Raw genomic sequence first — 24,097 nt, forward strand, 5'->3', positions numbered from 1 at the left:
TATTCAGCCTTAATGCTAACAGTTCTAATCTCGGAGAATATGGTCAAGAAGGAGACTTCAATAATTTAGGTAATATAGCTTTATTTCATGGTTGGCTGCAATTAGTTTATGCAAAAAGATATATTTAGTTGCCAATTTTGTAAAACCAGTCCAAAATATTTGAGTATAATCTAACCAGTTTTGTGTGAGATATAATTCGATTAGGGCAATAAGTGTGACCAAAATGTGTAACTTTTGCTTTGGGAGTGTATTTGTGTTAATGTTAAGTATTGTGAATTCCTAGGAGAGAACTATTTTCTTGTATCATATTTTTTCTAATCTCACTCTGAGAGCACACCACAATTTGTATGAACATTTATAATTCAATAAAAATATGTAATATATCAGCATTTGGAGCTATACAAGATGGACAGCTCAAGGGGATCTCGGGTTTGTAGTGGTTCAACTTGCTTGGGGTTAAATAAGTGTTGTTGTTTATCATTATTTGTGTATAAATTAGTTTTTTTTAAAAGGTGTAAGTATGAGAGTATTTTTAACAGCTTGAAAGTTTTGCTTCATAGAAGTTTTAATTTCTGCGAGATCAATATTTGGAGTATACCAGGGAAGATTGGTATTTTATATTAGTTACCATATCAATTTATATACATTTGACAGCACCTTTTTCTTAGATAGTAATAGCTCCCATATCATATCAAATTGACTAACCTCGACTTTGCCAATGTCTAGGTTTTCAGCTAAGGATGACCCAAGTTCTCTTAATTGTCGTATTATTACTGTGTAATTTTTATTGAGGCTATTTAGAGTTCTAATTTCTTTAATGAACTTTCCCGTATATTTTAATATATCCCACAGTTTCCCATGTTTGATTTTAAAATAGTTGTTTAAATTTATCAACTCCTTATTCAAGATAATACTTGGATTAAGATGTAAAGGTTGAAAAAGTATTAGAGATTCAAAAAGTTTTAGTGAACTCAAAACTTTTTGAAATATAACTATTCTATTTTTCAGCAAAGCATGTATTTTCATACTCTTGAGATTTGCTTGTTTAATGAAAGGGATGGCTTTTGGATTTACCTTGAATTGTTAAATATGGTTGTGCCATAGTTTAATCCACATCGGGGACCATTCCTTTCTACTAGGGTCAAATTCAGCAATTTGCAACATCCTGTGAGAACAGATAACACCGTAATATAGCTCAAAGTCAGGCAGGCCCAATTCCCCATTGTCTTTGGGAGATATTAATTTGTGGTAACTAATTCTGATAATTTTAGGGGACCAAAGATAAAGAAGTTATGTACTTACCATAACGTTCCATGTGAGTTGTTTATCTCGTCTTTATTCTCACTGATGGGTTCGGAGCCGATCCTCGGCTCCGACACGGCCGATAGCAAAGCTCAAGGTTTGCCAGTAGCTCGAGACCAAGCCCCTTATCCCACAATGCACTGCTGGAATTACCTCAGATCTTGTTTGCTGCGAGTAAAAATATATATACCCTTTTATTTATTTCTACAAAGAAGCACTTCCTGAAGGGGAAGAAGAAATATTGAATAACCAGGATGGTACTAGCCTCTAAGTCAACAGTCAGCCAGGAGGGGGAAGGAGGGAGGGATGTGAGAATAAAGGCGAGATAAACAACTCACATGGAACATTATGGTAAGTACATAATGTGAAGTTGTTAAATCTCGCCGTTTATCCTCACTGATGGGTAGCGTCCCTAGCACCCTCAATCTTGGGTGGCTCATGGAAGTACTTTCTTCAGTACCGTGGAACCAAAGGAAGACCTGTCCCTGGAAGCCTTATCTACTTTGTAATGCGTGATAAAGGTATGAGGCTTAGACCAAGTGGCTGCAGCGCAAATATTGTCAAGGGGCAATTTAGCTTGAAAGGCAGAAGATGTAGAAATGGCTCTGGTAGAATGAGCCTTAGGTTTGTGTGTCAATGGCATGCTCGCATTCTCATAAACAAAGGATATACAATCTGATAACCATTTAGATAAAGTTGTTTTAGCCACTGGATTACCTTTTCTGGCTTCTGAGATGGATAAAAAAAGTTTATCTGATTTTCTAATATCCTTAGTTCTGTCAAGATAAAATCTGAGCTGTCTGTGTACATCAAGTTTGTGCAGCATGTATTCCAATTTGTTAGAGTGGTTGGGAAAAAAGACTGGCAATTCAATGACCTGATTGATATTGGATTCAGAACAGACTTTAGGTAAAAATGAGGGGTTTGTTCTGATAGATACTCTATCAGCATGGAAAATCATGCAAGGTGGTCTAACAGATAATGCTTGAAGTTCTGACACTCTGCGGGCAGAAGTAATGGCCACTAGAAAAATAGTTTTCCAGGATAAATATTTGAGATCACAAGAAGATGCTGGTTCAAAAGGGGGAAGAATAATCTGAGACAGCATAAAGTTCAAATTCCAGGGAGAATAGGGAATTTTGACAGGAGGTCTCATGTGAAGGACACCTTTAAGAAAAGTTTTAGATAACTTATGGCCCATAACATTTGAGCCACCAAATCCAAGGTGGACATTTGAGATGGCAGCTATCTGGACTCGAACTGTAGCAGCTGCTGCCCCTTCCTTAAAAATCTTTGTCAAGAATTCTAAAATGGACGATAGCGGAGCTCGGAAAGGGTCAATTTTCTGCGTGTTGGCCCAAATTGAGAACCTTTTCCACTTACTGCCGTATAATTTCCTGATGGATGGCTTGTGAGAAGACAAGAGAATTTGTCTTGTATCTTCTGAAATTGAATGAAGCCTGGCAATTAGGGGAAGTGGATTAGCCAAGCAGTCAGTTTCAGGGACTGCAGGAAAGGATGGAGGTCCCCTGACAGATGCATCAGAAGGTTCAGAACTGGGTCCAGGATCCATGGATCTTCCAACAGATGATGGTGGAGAAACGGGAACCAAATCTGTCAAGGCCAGTAGTGGGCTATGAGGATAACAGTCCTTCCCAGCAATTTTGCTTTCTGTAAAAATCGGTATCAATGGGAAGGGTGGGAATGCATAAAGGAGACCCGGGGGCCAATCGTGTAAGACTGCATCTCTCAGGGGATGTCCTGGAGGTGGTATTAGGGCAAAGTAGCATCTGCATTTTGAATTGATGTGGTTGGCAAAGAGGTCACAGCAAGGCTGGCCCCATTTGTGGAAAATCAACTCTGCAACCTGTTGTATGAGGGAGCAATATCGCCTTGCTTAGCTTGAACGCTATCACATTGGATTTCCCCGGGATGTGTGTTGCTAGCAGAAAACGCTGGGATGACACAGCCCATTGCCAGACCCTGAGGGCTTCTCGACAAAGACGGTAAGACTTGGTTCCACCTTGCTTGTTCAAGAACCTGACTACTGACATGTTGTCCGTCTGAATTGCAATAGTTCCTAGAGGAAGAGAGTCCTGAAAGTACTGCAACGCCAGAAGTACCGCTCTCAACTCTAGAACATTGATGTAGATGTGACTCTTGATCCGTCCATGTGCCTTGGACAGTCTTTCCCTGAAAATGTCCCCCCCACCTTGTCAGGGAATTGTCCATGGTTACAGTGGCTACTGGGGGGGGGAGACAAAGGGTCTTCCGATTGTGACATGAAAAGACATCAACCACCACAGAAGGTCTCTCTTGCAAGAAACTGTGATGAGAATCATGTGGTACATCGATAGTTTCTGGTAAGATCACTGAGCAAAGAGGAGCCATTGAAGAATTTGCATATGCATCCTTGTGAGTGGTATAGCCAGGATTGCTGCCGCCATCAAACCTAGTACCTTCAAGACCTCTGCTGCTGTAGCTTTTTTTCTTTGACACCAGTGAGCTGACGTGTTGGTGGAGAAGTGAGACTCTTTCAATTGGAAGATGTAGAGTGGTAGTTGAGGTATCTAACTCTGCTCCTAAAAAAACGGTAAGCTGCGATGGTGATAAGGCAGACTTTTCGAAGTTGATTGTAATGCCTAATTGATGGCAGAGTGTCAGAGTATACTGTGTTGCCTGAGTCAATTTATGCCTGGTGGTAGCGGTGAGGAGCCAATCGTCTAGGTATGGAAACACCTGGAAGCCTAGATGCCTCGGGTGAGCTGTGACCACTGCCATGCATTTGGTGAACACTCTGGGGGCTGTAGTGAGACCAAAGGGCAGGGCTTGAAACTGGTAATGGTTGGCTACCAGCCGGAAATGCACGTGATCTCTGGAGTGTCTGTTCATCTTTATGTGATAGTACGTGCCCTTGAGATCTATGGAGCACATCCAATCGCCTTTCTCTAGGAAGGGAAGAATGGACTGAAGCATGACCATTCGGAACTTCTCTTTCTTTACAAACTGGTTGAGTCTGCTGAGGTCCAAGATAGGTCTCCAGTCCCCTGTTTTCTTTGGTACCAAAAAGAATCTTGAGTAAGTTCCGAATCCAACTTGTAATGCTGGGACTGGTTGGATGACTCATTTTTCTAGCAATCTGTGGACCTCTAAGATTGCTTGTTCCCTGAGACTGGGTGGAACATCTGGGATTCTGTTTACAGGAATGGGAGGGGTAGAGAACGGTATGAAATATCCTCTTGAAATGATGCTTTGTACCCATGTATCTGATGTTATGTTTAGCCAGGCTTCTGGGTACAAAGACAAGCAACCCCAGACTGCCTCCAGAGCTGAACAGCCGGGTCCCCTTTCTGGGGCACTGGAAGGGTTGACCAGAGAACTGATGCTGCCACCCTGTTGCTGCGGACCCTCTCTGCCACAGGGGGCGGCATCTTCCGTTATAACCCCCTCCTCTGCTTCTAGAGGGGGGTTTCTCCACGTGTGTCCTGAAAGGCTGCCTGTGCTTTTCAGAACCACATTTTCCCTCCCCTAGGGCCCATGGGGTAGGGCCAAGTAGGGGTAGAAAAATGGACTCCAACGGCAGATAAGGTCTTGCCTTCCTGCTCACACCTGGTTAAAGTTTCCTTTACTTTAGGCCCAAACAGTGATGAGCCATCGAATGGGGTGTTGATAAAGGAAGACTTAAAGGGTTCCGCAAAGGAACAGAGACGCATCCAGGCTTGTCTTTGGAGAGCAATGCCCGAACTAGCGGCTCTACTCGAACCATCAGCTGCATAAGATATGAGACACATGGACGAGTTTACAACTGAGTTTAAGGTAGCGAGCTGTGTGTTGACTTTGTCGGCCACCCCTGCAGCTACAGTACCCTGGAGAGTATCTCCTTGCTCTTTCAGGAGATCTCTTTGTAGTCTCGTAAAATGGGTTAAGTAGTTCAGTGATCGCAGAGAAAAAGTCACTGAACTAAACATGCGTTTCCCATATCTATCTATGATCCTAGAATCTCTGTCAGGAGGATGGATAGATGAGGATGTTTCAGACATTTCCTTTTTGGTGGCTGCAGCTACCACCATGGCTTCAACAGGCACTCCCTTGGTCAAAAATGGCTTGTCCACTGGGGCACACATGAATTTATTTGGCTTGTGAGAGACAGGTTCCATGGCCTCCGGTGACTCCCATGCCTTATGAGAGATCAGTTCCATGAGCTCGTCATAAGGCGGAGACACCCAAGAAGTGGAAGGTTGAGACCCAAAAGCCTTCAAGAGCATGGACTCATCCTCAGTAGGAGTCTTGGACTGCCAATTGCCCCTCTGACTAAGGGTCTCTAATATCTCTGCAAAGGAGATAAACTCAGAGGGGGATCGAGGGGACCCTTCTGACTCATCCAAGTCCATGTCAGATGTCAAAGACTGCCGTGGGGTCTAAGTGCCTCCTATTGCACAGTCTCTTCCTGGGCACCTTCTCAGTGGGGGGATCTGGGGAGGTCTAAGAAGAGCAGGGGACACCATGTGGGGGTACTTGAGGCTCAGGGTCTCTATGCTTAGGGGGATCGGTAGACGAAGAAGCAGACACAGGAACTTGAGGGGAGAGGGAAGGCTGAACCAATGCTGATGTCTTTGGAGACAGGACTTTCCTCATAGCATCAAAGGCACCATGGCTCTAACGAGAAGGAGTAGACGGACCCGAAAGGACCGTCTGATCCTCCCGCACTGAAACCATGGGTTGAGAGCCCGAGGTAGGAGCCGAAGCCCCGACAGGAAGAGTGAGCACCGACAAATCGGTCCGACTATCCTCCCCGGACCCGATGGGAGAGCGTCGGCTCCTAGAGTCCTCAGTCGGCGCCGAGGACATCCGAGTAGATGGAGCCGATAACACCGGTCCGGGTATTGGCTCCAAGGGTTTGACAATAATCGGTTCGGGTTCCTTCGGCTCCGAGGGTCCAGTACAGCTCGGAGGAGGAGTAGACAAATCCGGTTCAATGTTCTTCGGCACCAATGAGTTGGTCGGGGCCAACAACAATTTGGCAAGTCCTGATGCCTGTAAAAGCTTCTGCACTAGCCGATCAATGTCCAAATCTGAAAGGCTGACTAAAGACTTAGATGAATGCACTGAAGGTGCTGACTGGAGCAGAGGAGAAGAGGGAACATCAGAGACCGGCTCCAATACTGGGAGCTGGCTCCGAATCAAAGGGACACTCGGTTCCAAGGTCTGTGGAACCGATGACCCTCCCTCTGAAGTTTTTGCCTTTTTTGCCACTTTGGGGTCTGAAGATTTTGTAAATTTGGAGGACTTGGAAGACATGCTAGTACCTTCATGGCTACTCAACACCTTAGAAAAGGAATGCTGCAGTAATCCCCTGTCAATTAGCTTACTCCTTCTCTCCAAGGGGACTCTTGAAGAAAAGGAATGGCAAATGCTGCAAGTGTCTTAGAGGTGTTTAGCCCCCAGACAGTAAACACATTGAATGTGTCCATCAGTGACGGACATTTTCTACCAACAATCTGGGCATTTCTTGAATCATGATTTAGGATGGGACTTTACCTTGTCATCCGACATAGTAAAAGTAGAAAACAAAAACCAGTATACTGAAACTAATACAGTGAAGTCCTTACTTTCCTTGTAAAGACCCCCACTAAGCAACTAAGCCCATATCGGGCACTGTCTATGACAGTTAAACTATAATTTACAAATACAGGGCTAAACAGGCCCACTGAGAAAAACCCTGACTATAAGAAAATAGAGATTAATAACTCTAAATAGGGCTAAAAGGCCCACACAAAACAAGTAAGCCAACAGGGCACTAACTATCAGAAACTACAGATTCTATTATTAAAATTGTTAACACTAACACTCAAACTATCTATATGAAAATATCTAAGAGAAAAGGAAAAATTTTTTATCAAAACTTGCTATTTTTTCTCAAAAATGGTCTGAGCTAGCTGGATCACCGAGATCTCTCTTGCCGCGGCAAACTAGATCTAAGGCAATTCCAGCAGTGCATTGTGGGATAAGGGGTTTGGTCTTGAGCTACTGGCAAACCTTGAGCTTTGCTATCGGCCGTGTCAGAGCCGAGGATCAGCTCCAAACCCATCAGTGAGAATAAACGGTGAGATTTAACAACTTCACATAGTTTGATAGAGGTGTGATAACTTTTAAAAATTTATTTGGAAGTATTACATTTGATGTTTTAAGTTGACATAACAGTTTAGGGAGTATATTCATTTTTATAATTGCAACCTTCGAGAAAAAGGGTAGGTTGATTTTACTCCATCTTTGTATATTTGCCCATGTTTTAAGCATGTTCACTCAAACTGATGAGTTACAATTATCAAAGTTTATGCCTAGATATTTGAATCTATAACTTATTTTTATGTTTGATTGCGGGAAGTAATTTTCCATGTGACTAAGTGGGTATATTGGGAAGATAAGAGATTTAGCCATGTTTACTTGGTTCCTTGGATATTGATGAGTATTTATTTAATGTTGAAAAAATGTTATTCAGGTTTGTATTGGGAAGTTGTAGATATATATTTAGGTCATTGGTGAATGCTGATAAGGGTAAACTTGTATTTATTATTTTTGGGATATGATGGTAAGTTTTTTTGATTTACATATAAGAAAAGAGGTTCTATATAGAGACTGAATAGGTATGGAGATAGGTGGCATCCTTGTCGGGTTCCGTTCAAAATTTTTATTAGTTTTGAATTTGTCTTATTTATACTTAGAGTCATGTAAGAGTTACTATATGGTAAATGAGTAATTTTAAAATATTCCTGCAGTATATTGAAACAGAAAAACACCATAAATACAAATAAGTTCACCCTGTCAAAGGCTTTATTCGTATCAAGTACCAGTGCATATTTAGGAGTTTTAGTTTGCTTGGTAAGATGAAGCATCAAGTGTAAGGGTGTTGTCCCATGTTTGTCTGTTAATCATAAATCCTGACTGTTCAGGTGATATACTATAGGGTAAGATATTTTTCAGTCTTTCCACAAGTAACAATGCATAGATTTTAATATCTAGGTTGATCAGAATTATTGGTCTATAATTCAGAGGATTTTTCCTATCCGAGTCATTTTTTAAAATAAAAATTGTTTTAGAATTGTTCAAGTATAAGTCAGTTATGCCATGTTCTCTTATGCAATTATATACTTTCAGCAACATTTTGGTTAATGTTCAATGAAATAATTTGTAAAAATCAGAAATGAAACCATCTGGGCTTGGAGATTTACCGTTCTTAATTTGCTTATTACCATCAATATTTCTTGAGTTGTAAATGGTGCTTCTAGTGCTTCCCGTTGTTCATCGCTGATTTTAGGAAAGGCAATGTCATTTTAAAAATGTTCACATTCTGGATCTAAAGCTGATAAATCATGTGGGCCATATATTTGGGTGTAAATATTTTCAAATATTTTAATTATGTTTGATGTCCCAATATATGACTTATCTAGATAGAATATTTCTGGGATTGTTGGGACTTTTTGGGTGGCATTTATTATCTTTGCTAACATTTTCGATGTTGTTGGTGCCCATTCTGAATATCTTGCTAACATCTTCTTTTCATCCAGTGAATTCTGATGTGCATGTAAATGGTATAATTCCTTTTGCAAATTATTCAGGAGCAATTCAAGATCTGGGTTATTTTGGTTTTTGATTTGAATTTGCTTTTCTACATTTTTAATACTTTCAAATAATTTCATTTCCTTTGATTTTTTTTGTAGAAGGATGCTTTTTGAATCAAAATCCCCCTAATTCTATCTTTGCTAATCACCCATTGAATATCACAGAGTATGTTTGTTTTGTGTAAATTACTGTTTAGTTCTTCCAAGATAGTATTTATTTCTTGCTTTATGTGTTTTTTTAAGTAAGTTTGAATTTAGAGACCAATTAGTTTCCCTTAAGTCAGAATTTACCAACTTTGACCAGCTGATCTTAATATTAATTTTTGAGTACTCTTAAAAAAATCTTGGTTCTACAGAATATTTGACTTCCAGATTTATGAAGGATTCTGATATTAAGAAAAAAATCAATTCTGGACCAAGACCTATAACACTGTGAGCAGTATGTAAATGTGTGTACCCATCTATATCTCTGAAACAGTGAGGGTCAAAGAGCTTAAAATCCAAAATCAGGTCTCTTAAGGCTAAAGACGCTTGGGTGTTATGTACCTTAGCTTTCCCCATTCTATTTGATTTCAGATGTTACACTAAATTCCAGTCCCCTCCTATTATAAATACGTTATCTGAAAATTTGAGCAAAATATTATACATTTCTAATATAAAGTCCTGCTGATTTATGGATGGACCGTAGATATTTAGGAACACTATCAGTTTTGACAACCCCAATTTTGGAGTTGTAAAGTAGCACTATTACCTTTAATGTTAGACTCACTACAGGTTATATGCCCATTAAATGATTCATTAATTATAATAGCCATACCTTTACTGTTTGTTTCTCTGCCAGCTGCTATTGTTTTTACCAATTTTTTGATTGCTTCTTTTTCCCACTGATCTGACAGCATATGTGTTTGGTGAATAAATGTTAAGTCTGACTTAGATTTGAATACTATATGCATAACAAGCTTCCTTTTCTGTTTGTCTTGGAATCCCTTTACGTTCTATGAGTCTATAGACCACAAAGCTTTAACATTTTTGGTATATAATAGTAGTTAGGTATAGGTTAGGTGTATAGGTATAATAGTAGTTAATTTATTTGGGTGACTGCTTCTCATCTTTATGAGAGGTTCTTGTCATAGATATGTTTTGCTTTTTGTAATCGTAGCACCAAACCCTTTCAGTACCAACCCCATGCCTAACCACTGTACCCACTAGACTGAAAGAGAATAGAAATCTAGCTCAGAGACAATATCTTTTCCCCCTTATGTCCTTAATTTTACAAGTCCTTTTGCCTCTAAATTGACAGACTGTAATATGAACATATAAAAACATTATAAACTCCAACCTTTTGAACTCTAAGATTTGAGAGTCCTATCACTCTGTCAACACTTCCTGCTCCTGTAAAGGAAGTTTAATTATCGCCAAGTATTTATAAGGCTTTAGCTCCCAATTTACATTTTAATTAACCATAGATCAATTTGTAGTGGTGGCATTGTTAAGTTCACTACCAAAATACTACAAATGATAATAACATAACATGGAATTGGCTTTAGGTTTGTCCATCTTATTAATCCACATGGAACAACACAAAGGTTTGTTTCTCATTATTTCAAGAGAACTGAATGAGTAGTACATTGATATCTAGACAGAACTAATCAAACTTGGTGTTTGTTATTGAAAGCTTTAAATATGTTTAACATCATCAAGTGTGTTGTTTTTAATATCTAAATGATAATGTAAAAATAGTTTTACCCAGTGTTTGGGGAAAGGGGCTTTACCTTTACGACTGCACTAGTTGTTGTTCAACAAGAACATCATAGAAAAATACTTAAACATAGAAAACATTACAAACTACAACAACTGCCAAACAATAAGTAAGATTTGTAGATTTGAGTTAACCAGAGGCAGTAAACTAAATGATGGAGTTCAAACAGATAAAGTTATTTTAAATTATAAGCTTAATATAAAGTAGCTAAATTATTTACAACTACTATCTTTACCCCTAAAGTTTTCGCATTACTTTTCACTTAACTTTCTCTCATGGTAAATTAATAAAGTTACAGAACTGCAGCGTATCACATTACAAATAAGTAGATCAGTAGATTGAGCTTAACATAGTATCTTTGCACAGTTTTTATCTGCCTTTTAGAATAGCATTTTTCACTGGTGTCTTGCCTCATGCTTTACCACCAGGCTTGAATTCCCAACATTGAGTCCAATCATGAACAACAGACCCAAACAATCTTTGGTCATATGATTACCTCTGCAAACATGTCAGTCTTAATTATTTACAACAACTGGATTGTTCATATAGTTTATGTCATGAAAGGATGACATGCTCAACTACACACATAAACTGGCACTGACACCAAAAAAAAATAGAAAATCCACTATCCCCTACACATCACTAAGTAGGACTGAGACCACACAACAATTCTTCAGTCAATGCAGCATGGAGAACTCTACAAGACGGGCACAGCTGATATTGCCATGAACAAACACCAACAGATCTGAGAAAAACAGTCAAAGTTCCCACTACATTTCTCTTCCATTTTTCCTTTTTTTTTTTTTTTTTTTTGCTTTAAATATTCACATAGCTAAGTCCGTTGATATAGTTTACGGATCTCATTTGCAAGCTCCCATGTAGTTCAGCAGTTTGTTAAATGCTTCCGATGAAATAACTTATCAATCCGTTCACTCAAGGATTGACTTAGAAGGGGTGAATAGCCATTAAGATGCTGATTGGTTGCAAACTGGATGTTTTTATCAGTTTCTTGAGGTCGAGAAAACGTTAGAACAGTAAGGTGTAATGTCAATTAAATGTTCTTATTTTTTTAAAGACATATTTATTTAGTTATTAATTTATTTAACACCAAAATCTTCTATGTTTATTTTTGGACAATTTGTCATGTTCTGCTAATTTGTTGAAGGCATGGAGGAAAAGTAATTTTTGCTTCCTTGGTCAAGGACGCTTGGTATTTACGATGGTTGTAATGAAAAATTAGCGCATTTGGATACTTCATTTGGAATTTGATTTTCATCTGCACTAGGTATGCACAAAAAGGGGAAAGCTGTTGTCTGTTGAGTTTAATTTGTAAGTGTTGGTCTTGCGCAAATTAAATTTTTTGTCCATTCCACTGAATGGCCTTTTTTGTTTTGCTTGCTGTAACACGTTGTGCACATCTAGGAAATTTAGCAGTTCTACATAGATGTGTCTAGGTTTGTCTATTTTTTGCGATTTATGTAATGTCCTGTGTGCTCTTTCTATTACTATGGATGAAGCCACAGCTTCATTTTCAAATAGCATTTTTAATATCTGGCATATAGTATTAATTAGCTGAGCTTGCTCATATTTTTCAGGTATGCCTCTGATTAGTAAATTATTCCTGCAGCTTCTTGCTTCCCAATCCAGGTCAGTGACTTTATCCTGTAAATCTTTAATAGCCTTATCTTTTTCAAGCAGGGCTTCTTGACACTGCTTAATGCTAAGTTCATTGTTCAGCAATCTGGTTTCTGTCTCATCTAGTCGTGAAACAATATGTTCAATCTTGTATCCAAAGCTCGTTAACTGCTCTGAAAGTTTTGAATGGCCATTTGTAGCAGCAGTACAGCTGATTTCGGATCATCTGTGGCAAAGATTTGCTAAGTTTTTGATTTTGTAGATTGATTGTGACTTTCTTGCTGCTTTAAGGTTTTCTGTCTTTTGACAGTTGTTTCTTTTTCAGGAGAGAATAATTGCGATAGTTTTGTCTTAGTTATTTGTAGTTCCATATTTTTGGATTCTTTTGATATTTTGTTGTATTTAGCCTAATCTTGTCTGTTATTTTTGCAGTAGTTTGTTGGGCCCAGTACACATGCATTTATAGATTTACTCACCCAGACGTTTATATAGAGGCAACTGAATAGAACTCTTGGTAATTCATGGTCAAACAGAGTAGTTTTGTTTCATCAATCCTAATATTGTTAAAATGGAAGTTAGTGATGAACTCTGATATGGATTTTTATAGATTTAGTTTGAAAGGAGAGGAGCAGTTCGAGTAGAGTATTCACTGGACTTCCACCAACTTGGATCCCTTGGACCTCTATACTGTTTTACAGACAATGATTAAAATATTTGGTACACCAACTGGACTATATCGATAAGTGAAAAAAAATTATTACACAAGTATAGCATATAATATAAAAAAGTAGAATACTATAACAAAACAAGTAGCAATTGAAACAGCACAGGGTTACATATTTTTCTGGAAATTTAACCCAAGTAAAAAGTCCCGAATAATAATAAAGTAATCTAAAATGGAGTGGCAATTAAGAAAGTTAAGAGAAAACACAATAAAGGATGTAAATGTTCTTCAATAAAATACAATAAACCACATTCAAAGATGCAGAGTTACTCAAAAAATGCTTAAGTCATCTACCATTGTGTTTTATTTTTTTGTATCTTTTATAAAAAGAATAATTATTTTAGACAAGACAGCCAAGAAAACTCTGTGTTTCTACTTAAAGAGATGGATAATGACAGTGGAGCTTTCAGCCATGTCAGCATGCAGAAAAAATGTTGACATTCATTTCCTGCCTCCACAGCAACAATTTATTACTGCTCAGTACAATCATTTTTTAAAAATGGAGCCAGATGCTGCTTACTTAGTGCACATGCATAGTGGTGACGAGGGTGGTGGCATATTAGCCTTTGTCTCAGGCTACTTTCTTAAAGAAAAACCATCTTCCCGTATTCCCTTTAAAATATCTGAACTATAACAACATCTTGGGTGTGGCATACTTGTTTTTCTGCTTGCCTAAACTGTTGTTTATTAAGCTTTTAATATTGTTAAAGATGTCAGGCATTTGAAACACAAACCATTGAGGCAAACTTCTACAGTCGGCTCATTCCATTTAGTAGCAGAAAGCAGTATTACATAGAACACGCAGTCAAGTCACACTCTTTACAACTACAGGCTTACTGTTAACCATTGCACTCAGTAAAAGGAAAGACAGTATTTCTTCCCACATTCTAGGTTCTGTCCTACATCCTATTCCAGCAGTGTATAAGCAAAAGTTTATAAAGAGCTTACCTCATCCAAGTTGGCATCTTCTCTCTAGAAAGATTAAATAAGAAGTGTGAGTTTTTTTTGGCTTTAATAAAGTCCAGCAGTTATCCAGAAAAACAACTTTTTTTTTACTGCTATGACCAGCAAAAGTTATCACTACTTAGCTACATTTCTTCTCAATAATCACCACTTAAGCAGTATAAAAACACACAATATGCAGTTTCTAACATGGATCTGATTACGGTTTACTATCAAAATGCAGAGTGACGGTTAGCTGAAAATGGGGATGTGAACGTTATGTGTACAATTCCCATATTACCAACCATCATGTCTGTGAGTCCCCCCATTCAGTGAATGCCAGTGTGCATTCGCTCATTCCTGGGTGATGTTTTTATTGAGATTGCTGGACAGTGCGGATCAGGAGATTCATCCTTTTTCGCACTATAGTGCGATCTTGGAGTTAGAATATATAAGTTGCAGGGATGAGACCACCTTGTAGGATGTCCACATCAAAAGGGAGACTGATGACAGTGCCCAGCTTGCAGTCATCTGCAAACTTGGTCCACACCTCAGAAAAGTACATCCCAAACAACAGAGGCCCCAATACCGATCCCTGGGGTACACCGCTCATTACAGGTCTACTGCTTGAGGTGGCTTCCTCTATTTTGATTCTGTGGGTTCTATCAGTGAGCCAGTTTGCTACACATCTGGTAAAATATGCCTAATTGAGAGAGTTTAACTATTATACCCAAGTGGGGAATAGTATTGAAGGCTTTGGCTAGGTCAAGGTAGATAGCGTGCACCGTCTTCCCCTTGTCCATGGCTTTGGTGACTGTCTTAAAGACATCGACTTAATTTAACAGGCATGACCTTCCCTTGATGAAACCAAACTGTGTGGGATTGAGTGTTTAGAGTTTGCCAATGTTCTTGTTAATGAGGTCCATGATAATCTGCTCCATGGCCTTGCAGATAAAGCTAGTTAGGCTGACAGGTCTATAATTTCCTGCATCAGTGGAGGCTCTACCTTTGTGCAAAGAGATGACAGTGGCTGTCCTCTACTTGGCTGGGATGAAGCTGGTAGTCAGGATTTAGTTGAATATGGTGTCTAATGATGCTGCAAGTTCCTGCCTGAGTTCATGCAGAATGCAGCCTGGGATGTTATCAGGTCCCATGGAGGCTGTACTTTTTGCCTGACAGGGCAGTGAGGACTTGCTACCTAGAGATTAGGGGAGGGGGGCAGGTGCTGAGGATGTCCTTATTTACTGATGGGGGACAGAGGGGTGAAGTTTTCACTGAACCTGTCTGCCAGCAGGTTGGCTATATCTACAGCATTTGTGTATGTGGTGTCCTTGACCATAATTTCTGAGCCGATCTGAGTGCTTCCTTTGAGATTGCGGTCATATGTGAAGAAGGTCTTATGACTGTCTTTAGTAGAAGTGGCCAGTTTGGACTCAAAGTTTGCTTTGGAGGATTTCACTAGTGGTCTTATTTGCTTGTTTAGGCTATGGAGAGATTGCTTCCAACTAGGCACCTGCTCCTTCTTGGTCCTGAACAGCAATTATTTTCCTTTTATTATAGAGTTTATATATTGCATATGTCCACCAGACAGATTTACTCTTCCTTGCAGAGGATGATTTTATTGTGTCGGGTATTTCTGATTCCATGCAGCTATATAAATGCTTGTATAAAACTCAAGGCCCTGATAGTGTGGGCCTTGATCCTGCCTAGAATAGTTTTGTATAATAAAAAGTAATAGCTTTAGACAACCATTTGGTAATAAACCAACTGATGCACAAAATAAAAAGTTGTCTTGCAGCAAAAAAGAAACAACCACCAGTATATCCAACACATTTAATAAAACTCTGACATCTCGACCAAAGCCTTCAAGGAGTATAATACAAAGTAAAAAACTTACCCCATATATACACATACAAATACATAAATTAAGCAATAATACAGTTAAAGAAATAATCTCTAATTACATTCTTCATTTAGTCCCCTTGGAGACAAGGTGTCAAATTTTAAAATGTAAGTAGATCCTTTTAAAAGCAACTGTTTCTTGATAAAAGAAACATCAAATTTAAATATTTGTATTTTTTCCAATGCAGTGCCTTGTAGCCCTTTACTTTTTCCATCATGAAACAAACTAAAATGTTCAGCTATAGAGATCTCAGCTTTTTTATTAGCAGTATACCTCACATGATCTAAAAATCTAGTTTTAAAACACCTTTTTGTTTCTCCAATATAAAATTTGTTGCAAGGACATCTCAAGGTATATATAATGCCTTCAGTATTGCAAGTAAAATAGACACAAGTTCTAAAAGAAACATTATTTATTCTAGGAAAAGTTTTTATTACATACTTGCAAGCCTTGCACTTGCCACAGGCAAATGTACCACACATTGTCAAACTATATGGTATATTGGGAGATGGAATACTGAATTTATCTCTTACCAAAAATTTTTGTATACTTTTTCCTTTTCTGTAGGAAACTGCTAGTTCTTTGTTCAAACACTCTGAAGCATCCTTTAAAGATGTCATATATTTCCAGAAATATCTAACTTGATCTACTATTTTGGGATTAAGGCAACTGTATGTTGTAACAAAAATATATTTTCATTTGTCTCTTTCTTATTTGTAGTACTAAAGATATATATCCCACGTAAAACTGCTGTACTGGAGCTTAAGAAAATTCTGGGAGAAATAATCAGCTTTCAGCAAGTAATATTACTAACAGGTGGGGACGTGAATTTGATTTGCAGCAGTGAAGACATGTCTGGGGGGCCCAGAAAGGAAAATATAACAAAGCAGGGAAGATTTTTGAAGAAATTTATGAAAATATTTGGCATAGAAGATGTGAATTCAGTAATAGGAGTTTAGGGTGAATTTACATATTATTCCGTGAGACACAAAAACTGGGATAGGTTAGACAGAATTTACATTTCACAGGAACATGTGCATTTAATTGAAAGTCTTAACACACACCCAATAACTATTTCTGATCATGCACCAATAATAACTATAATAAAAACACAGGGTAATGAAATAAAAATGAGACACTGCTCTTCCTACCTATCTGTTGAACAGAGAGGAATTTAAGAAATGGGTAGTGAAAATTATTCAGGAGCTATTAGAGAAGATAGAAATTTCTTCTGAAAATGTAGCTAGGGGGTGGGATAAAATTAAAGTGGATTTTAAAAATAGGGTACAAATCAAAGAAAGAGAGATGGTTAAGTAGTAACAATAATTATTTAGAAGAACTGACAAATATTAAAGTATTGCAGAATAGGGGGAATCTCACAGAACAAGAGGAGAAACTGCAGAATGCTAAACAGAAAATAAGGGATTACCTTGAAAACATGCATGAGTTTAGAAAGACTGCTGTTAAGCAACTGTCTAGAGCACAAAAACTTTCAGCTGAACGACTCAGGCAACAGAAAGTAGAAAGGGTTGTTGTCAAACTTAGGGAGCCTATACATGGAAGATAAGAGATCCTGTAGAGGTATTAGAAATATGTTGGAAATTCTATGAAAGTCAGCATGAAGCAAAGAAATATGGAAATCAAGAAAAGGAATAAATGGAAATGTTTATGGAAGAATTAAATATGCCAAAGTTAGAGGCAGATGAGGCTCAATTACTAACAGAATAGGAATATACGAGATAAAAATGCTGATGTATAACCAACCTACAGGAAAGTCCCCAGGAATAGATGGTATTCCTGTGGAAGTTTGGAAGCTAGGAGGGGAAGATCTGGAATGTTTTGTTTAACAGTATTTTAAGAGGAAGAGAATTACCAATATCCTGAAAGAAAGCAGTGATAGCTACAATAACTAAAGAGGGTAAAGATCCATCAGATCCAGCTTCATACAGGCCCATTTCAATACTAAACCATGAGTATAAAGTGTTTATGTCTATAATGGTTAAAAAAAGTTATGCCAAAATGATAGATATGGATCAATGTGATTTTGTGGAGGGGAGGCAAACATTTGAGAACATTAACAGAACACAGATGATCCACAGGGAAGCAGAATAAGAAAATACAACTGTTGTTGGTGGGTCTTAATGCAGAGAATGCATTTGACAGAGTAAGCTGGGACTTTATGAGCAGGGCAATGGAAGCATTTGCATTCCTTGATAAAACTTTAAGGTTAATTAGGAGGCTATATAAGGGATCGGAGGTGAAAATTAAAGTGGGTGGGTTCCTCTCTGATAATTTCTGCTTGAGGATAGGAACTAGACAGGGATGTCTGCTTTCCCCTTTGTAATTTGCATTATATTTGGAACCACTGGCAAAGAAAATTAGGGACTCAGAAATTCAAGGATATAATAGATATGACAGTCAAGAAAAGTTGTCTCTATTTGCAGGTGATATTATTTTATACCTGATAAAACCAGAAAAGGACATTTCAGTATTGTGGAACATTCATATCTTTTCAGGATAGAAAATTAATGAAGGTAAAACAAAGGCAATAGCAGTAAATTATGTATTTATTATTTTATTTTTATTTATTATTTTATTTATTTTATTTTTATTCTATATCCATTCTATATCCAAATTAAACTGCATTACCATTAGCAGTCCGAGGCCCACGTGGCTGTTTCTATGTGCGTGATGAAATGCCATAGTTGATGCAACTGCTGCCTGTGCTTCGGCCTTTCAGGATTTTTGGGTATCATATCACCTTTTAGTTAATTACAGTCGTATACTAGAAATATTATTTATTACACACATATTTGCATAATTAAAAGGCCAGGAATAGCCTTTTCAGCCTCACACTGAAGCTATACCATAGCCATTAGAATGACTGGAAACCACATCTACTTATACTAAGTTTTATTTTAAATTGGTAATTCTCTTCCTGGGTTATGACTTTTAGCATTCTCGCTACCCACGAGGAAGCTTATGCCATATGCCGAATCAATTAATGTGCGGACTCCTTGTCCAAAGCCTAGTGTAGACTTTGAGCCTGCTACCAGCCCTAACTCTCATTCAGGTGTTAATATGTAGCAATCCTGATATTTTCTATGCATTGTTCCTGATTTTGGCTGTACTGTTTTTCACATGTATTTGTGTCAGATGATAACTTTAAACTAATGAGTTATATGTTGTCCTACTGAGCCTACAGAGTATAAACTGCTAGATAATTGATATAACAAAATACAAGCTCTCTTATGATACTGGTAGCTTCTAATATATAAGTGAATGTACAATTTTCTAACTGTTATAACTATTGTCCTAATATCATATTTTATGTTAATGCTAGCTTCTTGCTACTCACCACCACTGCTGTCTCTCTCTCTCTCTCTCTCTCCCACAAGTATCCTGCTCTTCACTGTGCTGTTCCAGTCTATAATTTTCTGAGAATCTACCTATCTGGTGACAAAGGACCCGTCCAACAAATAACCGTGGCTTCATCTCTCAGCCTCTACTCCCTGCTCCCTCTCTCAAGAAATAAGAAAGTATGTTATCTATGTCCTGCCTGTAAAACATACTACCGTCCACTGTTGCTTCAGGGGTTCTAAAGCATGCCCTGAACCCGGTGAGCCAGCAGCCTCTTACCCCCCCCTACTAGCTACCTTGTACACAAAACTCCTACACCACCTCTTAGTACCCCTCTTACTAGCTTTTCCCCTTCCCTAATAATCTGGCAATAAGCCTACCCCCCTTACTGTATTTGCTTGTAATTCTAGCTTTGCCCAGTAGGTGGCACCCCTATCCCTTCTAATATTTCTCCTGCGTACCCCTTTGTTATTCTGATTGTTTTACTCTATACTTCTATGACCTTGAACTACTCTGAAACTTCACACTGTACCCTTTATTCTAACTTGCTACACTCCCCTGTTTTCTAATAGACTCCATACTTATCTCTGCTCCTTCCCACTTCAGGCTTACTTAACTTACCTTCAGTATTTAGCTCTGCTGACTGATTGTTTCTCTTCTAGCTGCTCCATTGCCTGTTTCTACCTGCTCCGTTCACCCTGCGGGCTCACTCCACCCCCTACCTACCCCCAATTCCCACACACCCCCAGTGGTCTTAGACTTATACTTCATTAACCACTCCCCCCTTCTATCTTATCCTATCACTTACCACATAATCACCAGACCACTCCCATAGCTCTCTCTCCTAATTAGCACTACTCAACTCTCTTTTGAACCACTCCCTGCCCGTACTAACCATCCACTACACTAATTTACTTCCCAATTCTACCTTTTATCTAAACCTCCTCTAATTTCTTACCTGCTTATTTTATACCCTGCTCAATCTCTTCCATAACTCTCTTCTTATTTCTACAACACTTACTTACACAAACTATTCCCTACTTAAAACTACTTTTTACCATGGCCCCAAAAAATAAACATATTTTCTCTAACATACTACTCTTAACTACCATAATAGCCTGTCTTACCATACCTTACTCACTCACCTCCTTTGAATATCTTTCTCTCCCTGAACAAAACCATTACATTCGTCAAACGTTAACATCTTCTTTCATCTTCTCCCCTAACCACAGTAACATAACCTGTAACTCCAACTATAGGCTACCAAAATTTCACAGAGCAACCCACATTATCTACTTCTCTACCAAAAAGACTTTTAATAACCTCTATAAACTCCTTAAATCTCTACATTACCCCCAGCAACATCCCCTCCTAGACGGTGATATTCATCCAAACCCTGGCCCCAATACTAACTTCACCAATAACCCAACCAATTTAACATTGCCTATAGTTTCTACACTAACTAAACCATCTAACTCCCTCTTGATAGCTCACCTTAACATTAGAAGTATTAACAATACAATTTCCCATCTACATGCTCTCCTTGATGTACACTCATTTGACATACTATGTCTTACTGAAACTTGGCTAAAACCAGCTACTCTAGACCAGGAAATTACCCCTCCTGGCTATAACATCCTTAGAAATGACCATAAAAACAAAAAAGTGGAGGTATAGCCATTCTCTATAAATCTAACCTCCAAATTTCCCCCATTAATATGCTTTCATCATTTGCCACCAAATCTGAAATCCTGACCACCAAACTCCAAATCAATAACTCCAAATCTATCTATCTAAATTGTATGTATCTACACCCAGGTAATAATACCAATACTCTTGAGAACCTACTCAGTCACCTCTCTACCCAACTACCCCAGGAGACCATTGTAGTAGGTGACTTTAACAAAGACTGGTCCACTTGCAGTTCTCTAAATCCTACCAATCACATAAACCTCTTTGGTTTCTCACAATTAATAATGTCTCCTACGAGAATCCACAAACCTAGCAACAAGGAAACTACTCTGGATTGGATCCTTATAAATAGCCACCCTGAAACTTATACTCCAGCAACCTTTCCCGACGACATTAGCGACCACATGCTTACCTACATTATTAGACAAAAAGTCCATATTCCAAATACTCATAACCTCAAAACCTCCCGCTTAAAAAAATTCTTTAATCCAGCCAGCTTCCTAACCGAATTGCAAGCATGTGACTGGTCACCACTAACCCATCTAGAACTTGATGAATCCGTTACCTACTTTAATACTAACTTTCTTCAAATCCTCGACTGCCATGCACCTTATCGCTCTACTAGAATAAGAACCAAATCTGCCCCATGGTTCACAAAACAAACTAGGCAGAAGATACTCCTCAGAAATAAAATCTGAGCTAAATGGAGAGCTAACAAATGCCCAACAAACCACCTTCACTATAAACAGCTAAGAAATGCCACCAAGAAGGATATTCTTAGAGACAAAAAAAGACTTCTACCTTCAACTACAACAAACCAGCCAATAAACTCCACAAAAATTTTGGTCTGGAATAAACAAACTTCTTCAGCCAGGCCACACCACTACTCCAGACCCAACTGCTTTCAACCATAATAACTCCAACCAGATCCCTGATGCCTTTAATAACTACTTTACAGAAGCCATTCTAACCCTTGCCAATTCTTTACCACCTTTCACTACTTCCCAAACAAATACATGCAATACTTCATTGCCTACCTTTCAAATACAACCTGTATCTACATCCCTCATCTGTAAGCTACTTCAAAAACTGAAACCTTGCACCCCTTCTGCTGACGTCTCCCATCTGAATACCTACAAATAGCTGCAAAAGCCATAGCCTATCACATCTCTATCCTTATTAACAGAACTATCTCAGAAGGCAAAATCCCTGCTCTATGGAAGATATCCCACATCATCCCTCTACACAAAGGTGGACCTTCTACTGAGCTTTCTAACTTTCACCCTATTGCTTTACTCTCCCCTTTAGCTAAGGTTATGGAAAAATGTATTCATAAACAACTACTTAACCACTTACTACAAAATAACCTACTCTCAAACTGCCAACATGGCTTTAGGCCATTCCATAGCACATCGACTGCCCTCTTATCCTTTACCGACTCTATATATAAAAATTGTAACAATAACTCTTTTTCCTCTGCACTATTTATTGACCTGTCGAAAGCCTTCAATATGGTTAACCATAACTTACTACTAGACAAACTAAATGCCCATTCTCTCGATCCTCAAGGTATACAATGGTTTAGGTCTTATCTGGAAAATAGACAGCAAGCAGTACTTTGGCAGAACAATCTGTCTTCTCTACTCCCAGTTAATATTGGAGTACCCCAGGGCTCTATCCTAGGTCCCCTACTCTTTTCTTTATTTATTAACAATATTCACATGAACATACCTCAAGCCACCTGCATTCAATATGCTGACGACTCCACCTTAATCTGTACAGCCAAGAATATAGCCACTCTCCACTCCCTTACCCAAACTGTTTTTCAAAATGTTGAAAACTGGTTTATGCAACACTGCCTCCCTCCTGAATCCCAAAAAAACAAAACTACTGCTTTTTACCCCTACTCACAAATCAGCTACTCCTTTCTTCTCTATAACCTCTAACAATGGTACCAACATTACCCCAGATACTACAACCCGCCTACTAGGTATAACAATTGATAATCGTCTCAGCTATGATGAACCCATCAACTCCACTATAAAGTCTGTTAACAAAAAACTTGGCACCCTCTATAGAATCAAACCCTTCTTTACCCCTTCTGCAAGGAAAACTATTGCCCAAACCCACCTCATTTCCACTCTTTTCTATGCCTCTGTTATATATACTAACTTATCCAAAAACAACCTCTCTAAACTCTCCACCTGTTATAATAGCATAGCTAGATTCATCACATGCTCCCCCTTTAAAACTCACCACTGCCTTAACCTCAAACAACTAGGATGGCTAGAGCTGCAAAACCGTATACTCTGTCAACAATTACTTATTACTCAAAAGATCCTATACCACCCTAACAACACCCCTATCCTCACTAATCTAATTACACCATATACAAATCTAGCCACACTACGCTCTGTAAATAAGCTTCTAGTTTCCTCAAATAAAGCTAACAACAAAGCTGGGGATTCACTCTTCTCAAACACTGCAGGAAAAATCTGGAACCAGCTTCCTTCAGAATTATCTACCCTTGCTTCTACTTCTCTTTTTAAAAAACATCTTAAAGAACATCTGAAAACTCATTGGCTTTGTCCATGCGCTAACCTAAACTGATATTTTCTTCACTTTTACTCTTACCCCATCCCTACTCCTGTAACCTATGTCTCCAAAACTAGTTACTACTCTTTCTTTGATTTATGACAATAACATTTATGTTCTCTTCCCCTACCTGAGACTTGTTCAAACCTTCTACTGTGTTTTGTATAATTATTTAGTATAATTTTTACTAAAATTGTTAAAGTTTAAAAATGTATTATTATAACTGCTTCTAGACTAATACTACACTGTACTGTGATTCTTTATGTTTCTATGTATTGTTAACTTTGTCACTGTTCATGTTTGGAGCTTTTCTCCCCGGGCCTCTACTGAAAATGGACATATATCCAGCTAGACTAGCCCGGTTAACAAATGTAAAATAAAATAAATAAATAAATAATAACAATACAAAAATGGAGAAACTGGAAGCTCTGTTATACGGCCATTGATAGCATGAGCAGAGAGGTGATCAGCTGTGGCGACCCCTAACTGGGAAAAGCCGAAAGAAGAAGTCTTATACACAGGTCAGGCATACTTTTATCAAACACAGAAGTCCTGGGTTCTAAAAG

The 24,097-nt window shown here is 38.4% G+C and overlaps 1 protein-coding gene across 1 annotated transcript in view; it reads right to left on the reverse strand.

The window, feature by feature from the left end:
• The window catches only part of IQCE (IQ motif containing E), a 2,620,731-nt gene that overhangs the window by 636,248 nt on the left and 1,960,386 nt on the right, over positions 1-24,097 (reverse strand). The window contains exon 19 of the mRNA XM_044089561.1: positions 13,988-14,011. Within this exon, the coding sequence (XP_043945496.1) occupies positions 13,988-14,011 (24 nt within the window). The remainder of the gene's footprint in view (positions 1-13,987; positions 14,012-24,097) is intronic.

This window comes from Protopterus annectens, chromosome 12.part0 (genome assembly GCF_019279795.1).
Source record: "Protopterus annectens isolate FY-2018-M chromosome 12.part0, PAN1.0, whole genome shotgun sequence".
NCBI classification, from domain to species: Eukaryota; Metazoa; Chordata; order Ceratodontiformes; family Protopteridae; genus Protopterus; species Protopterus annectens.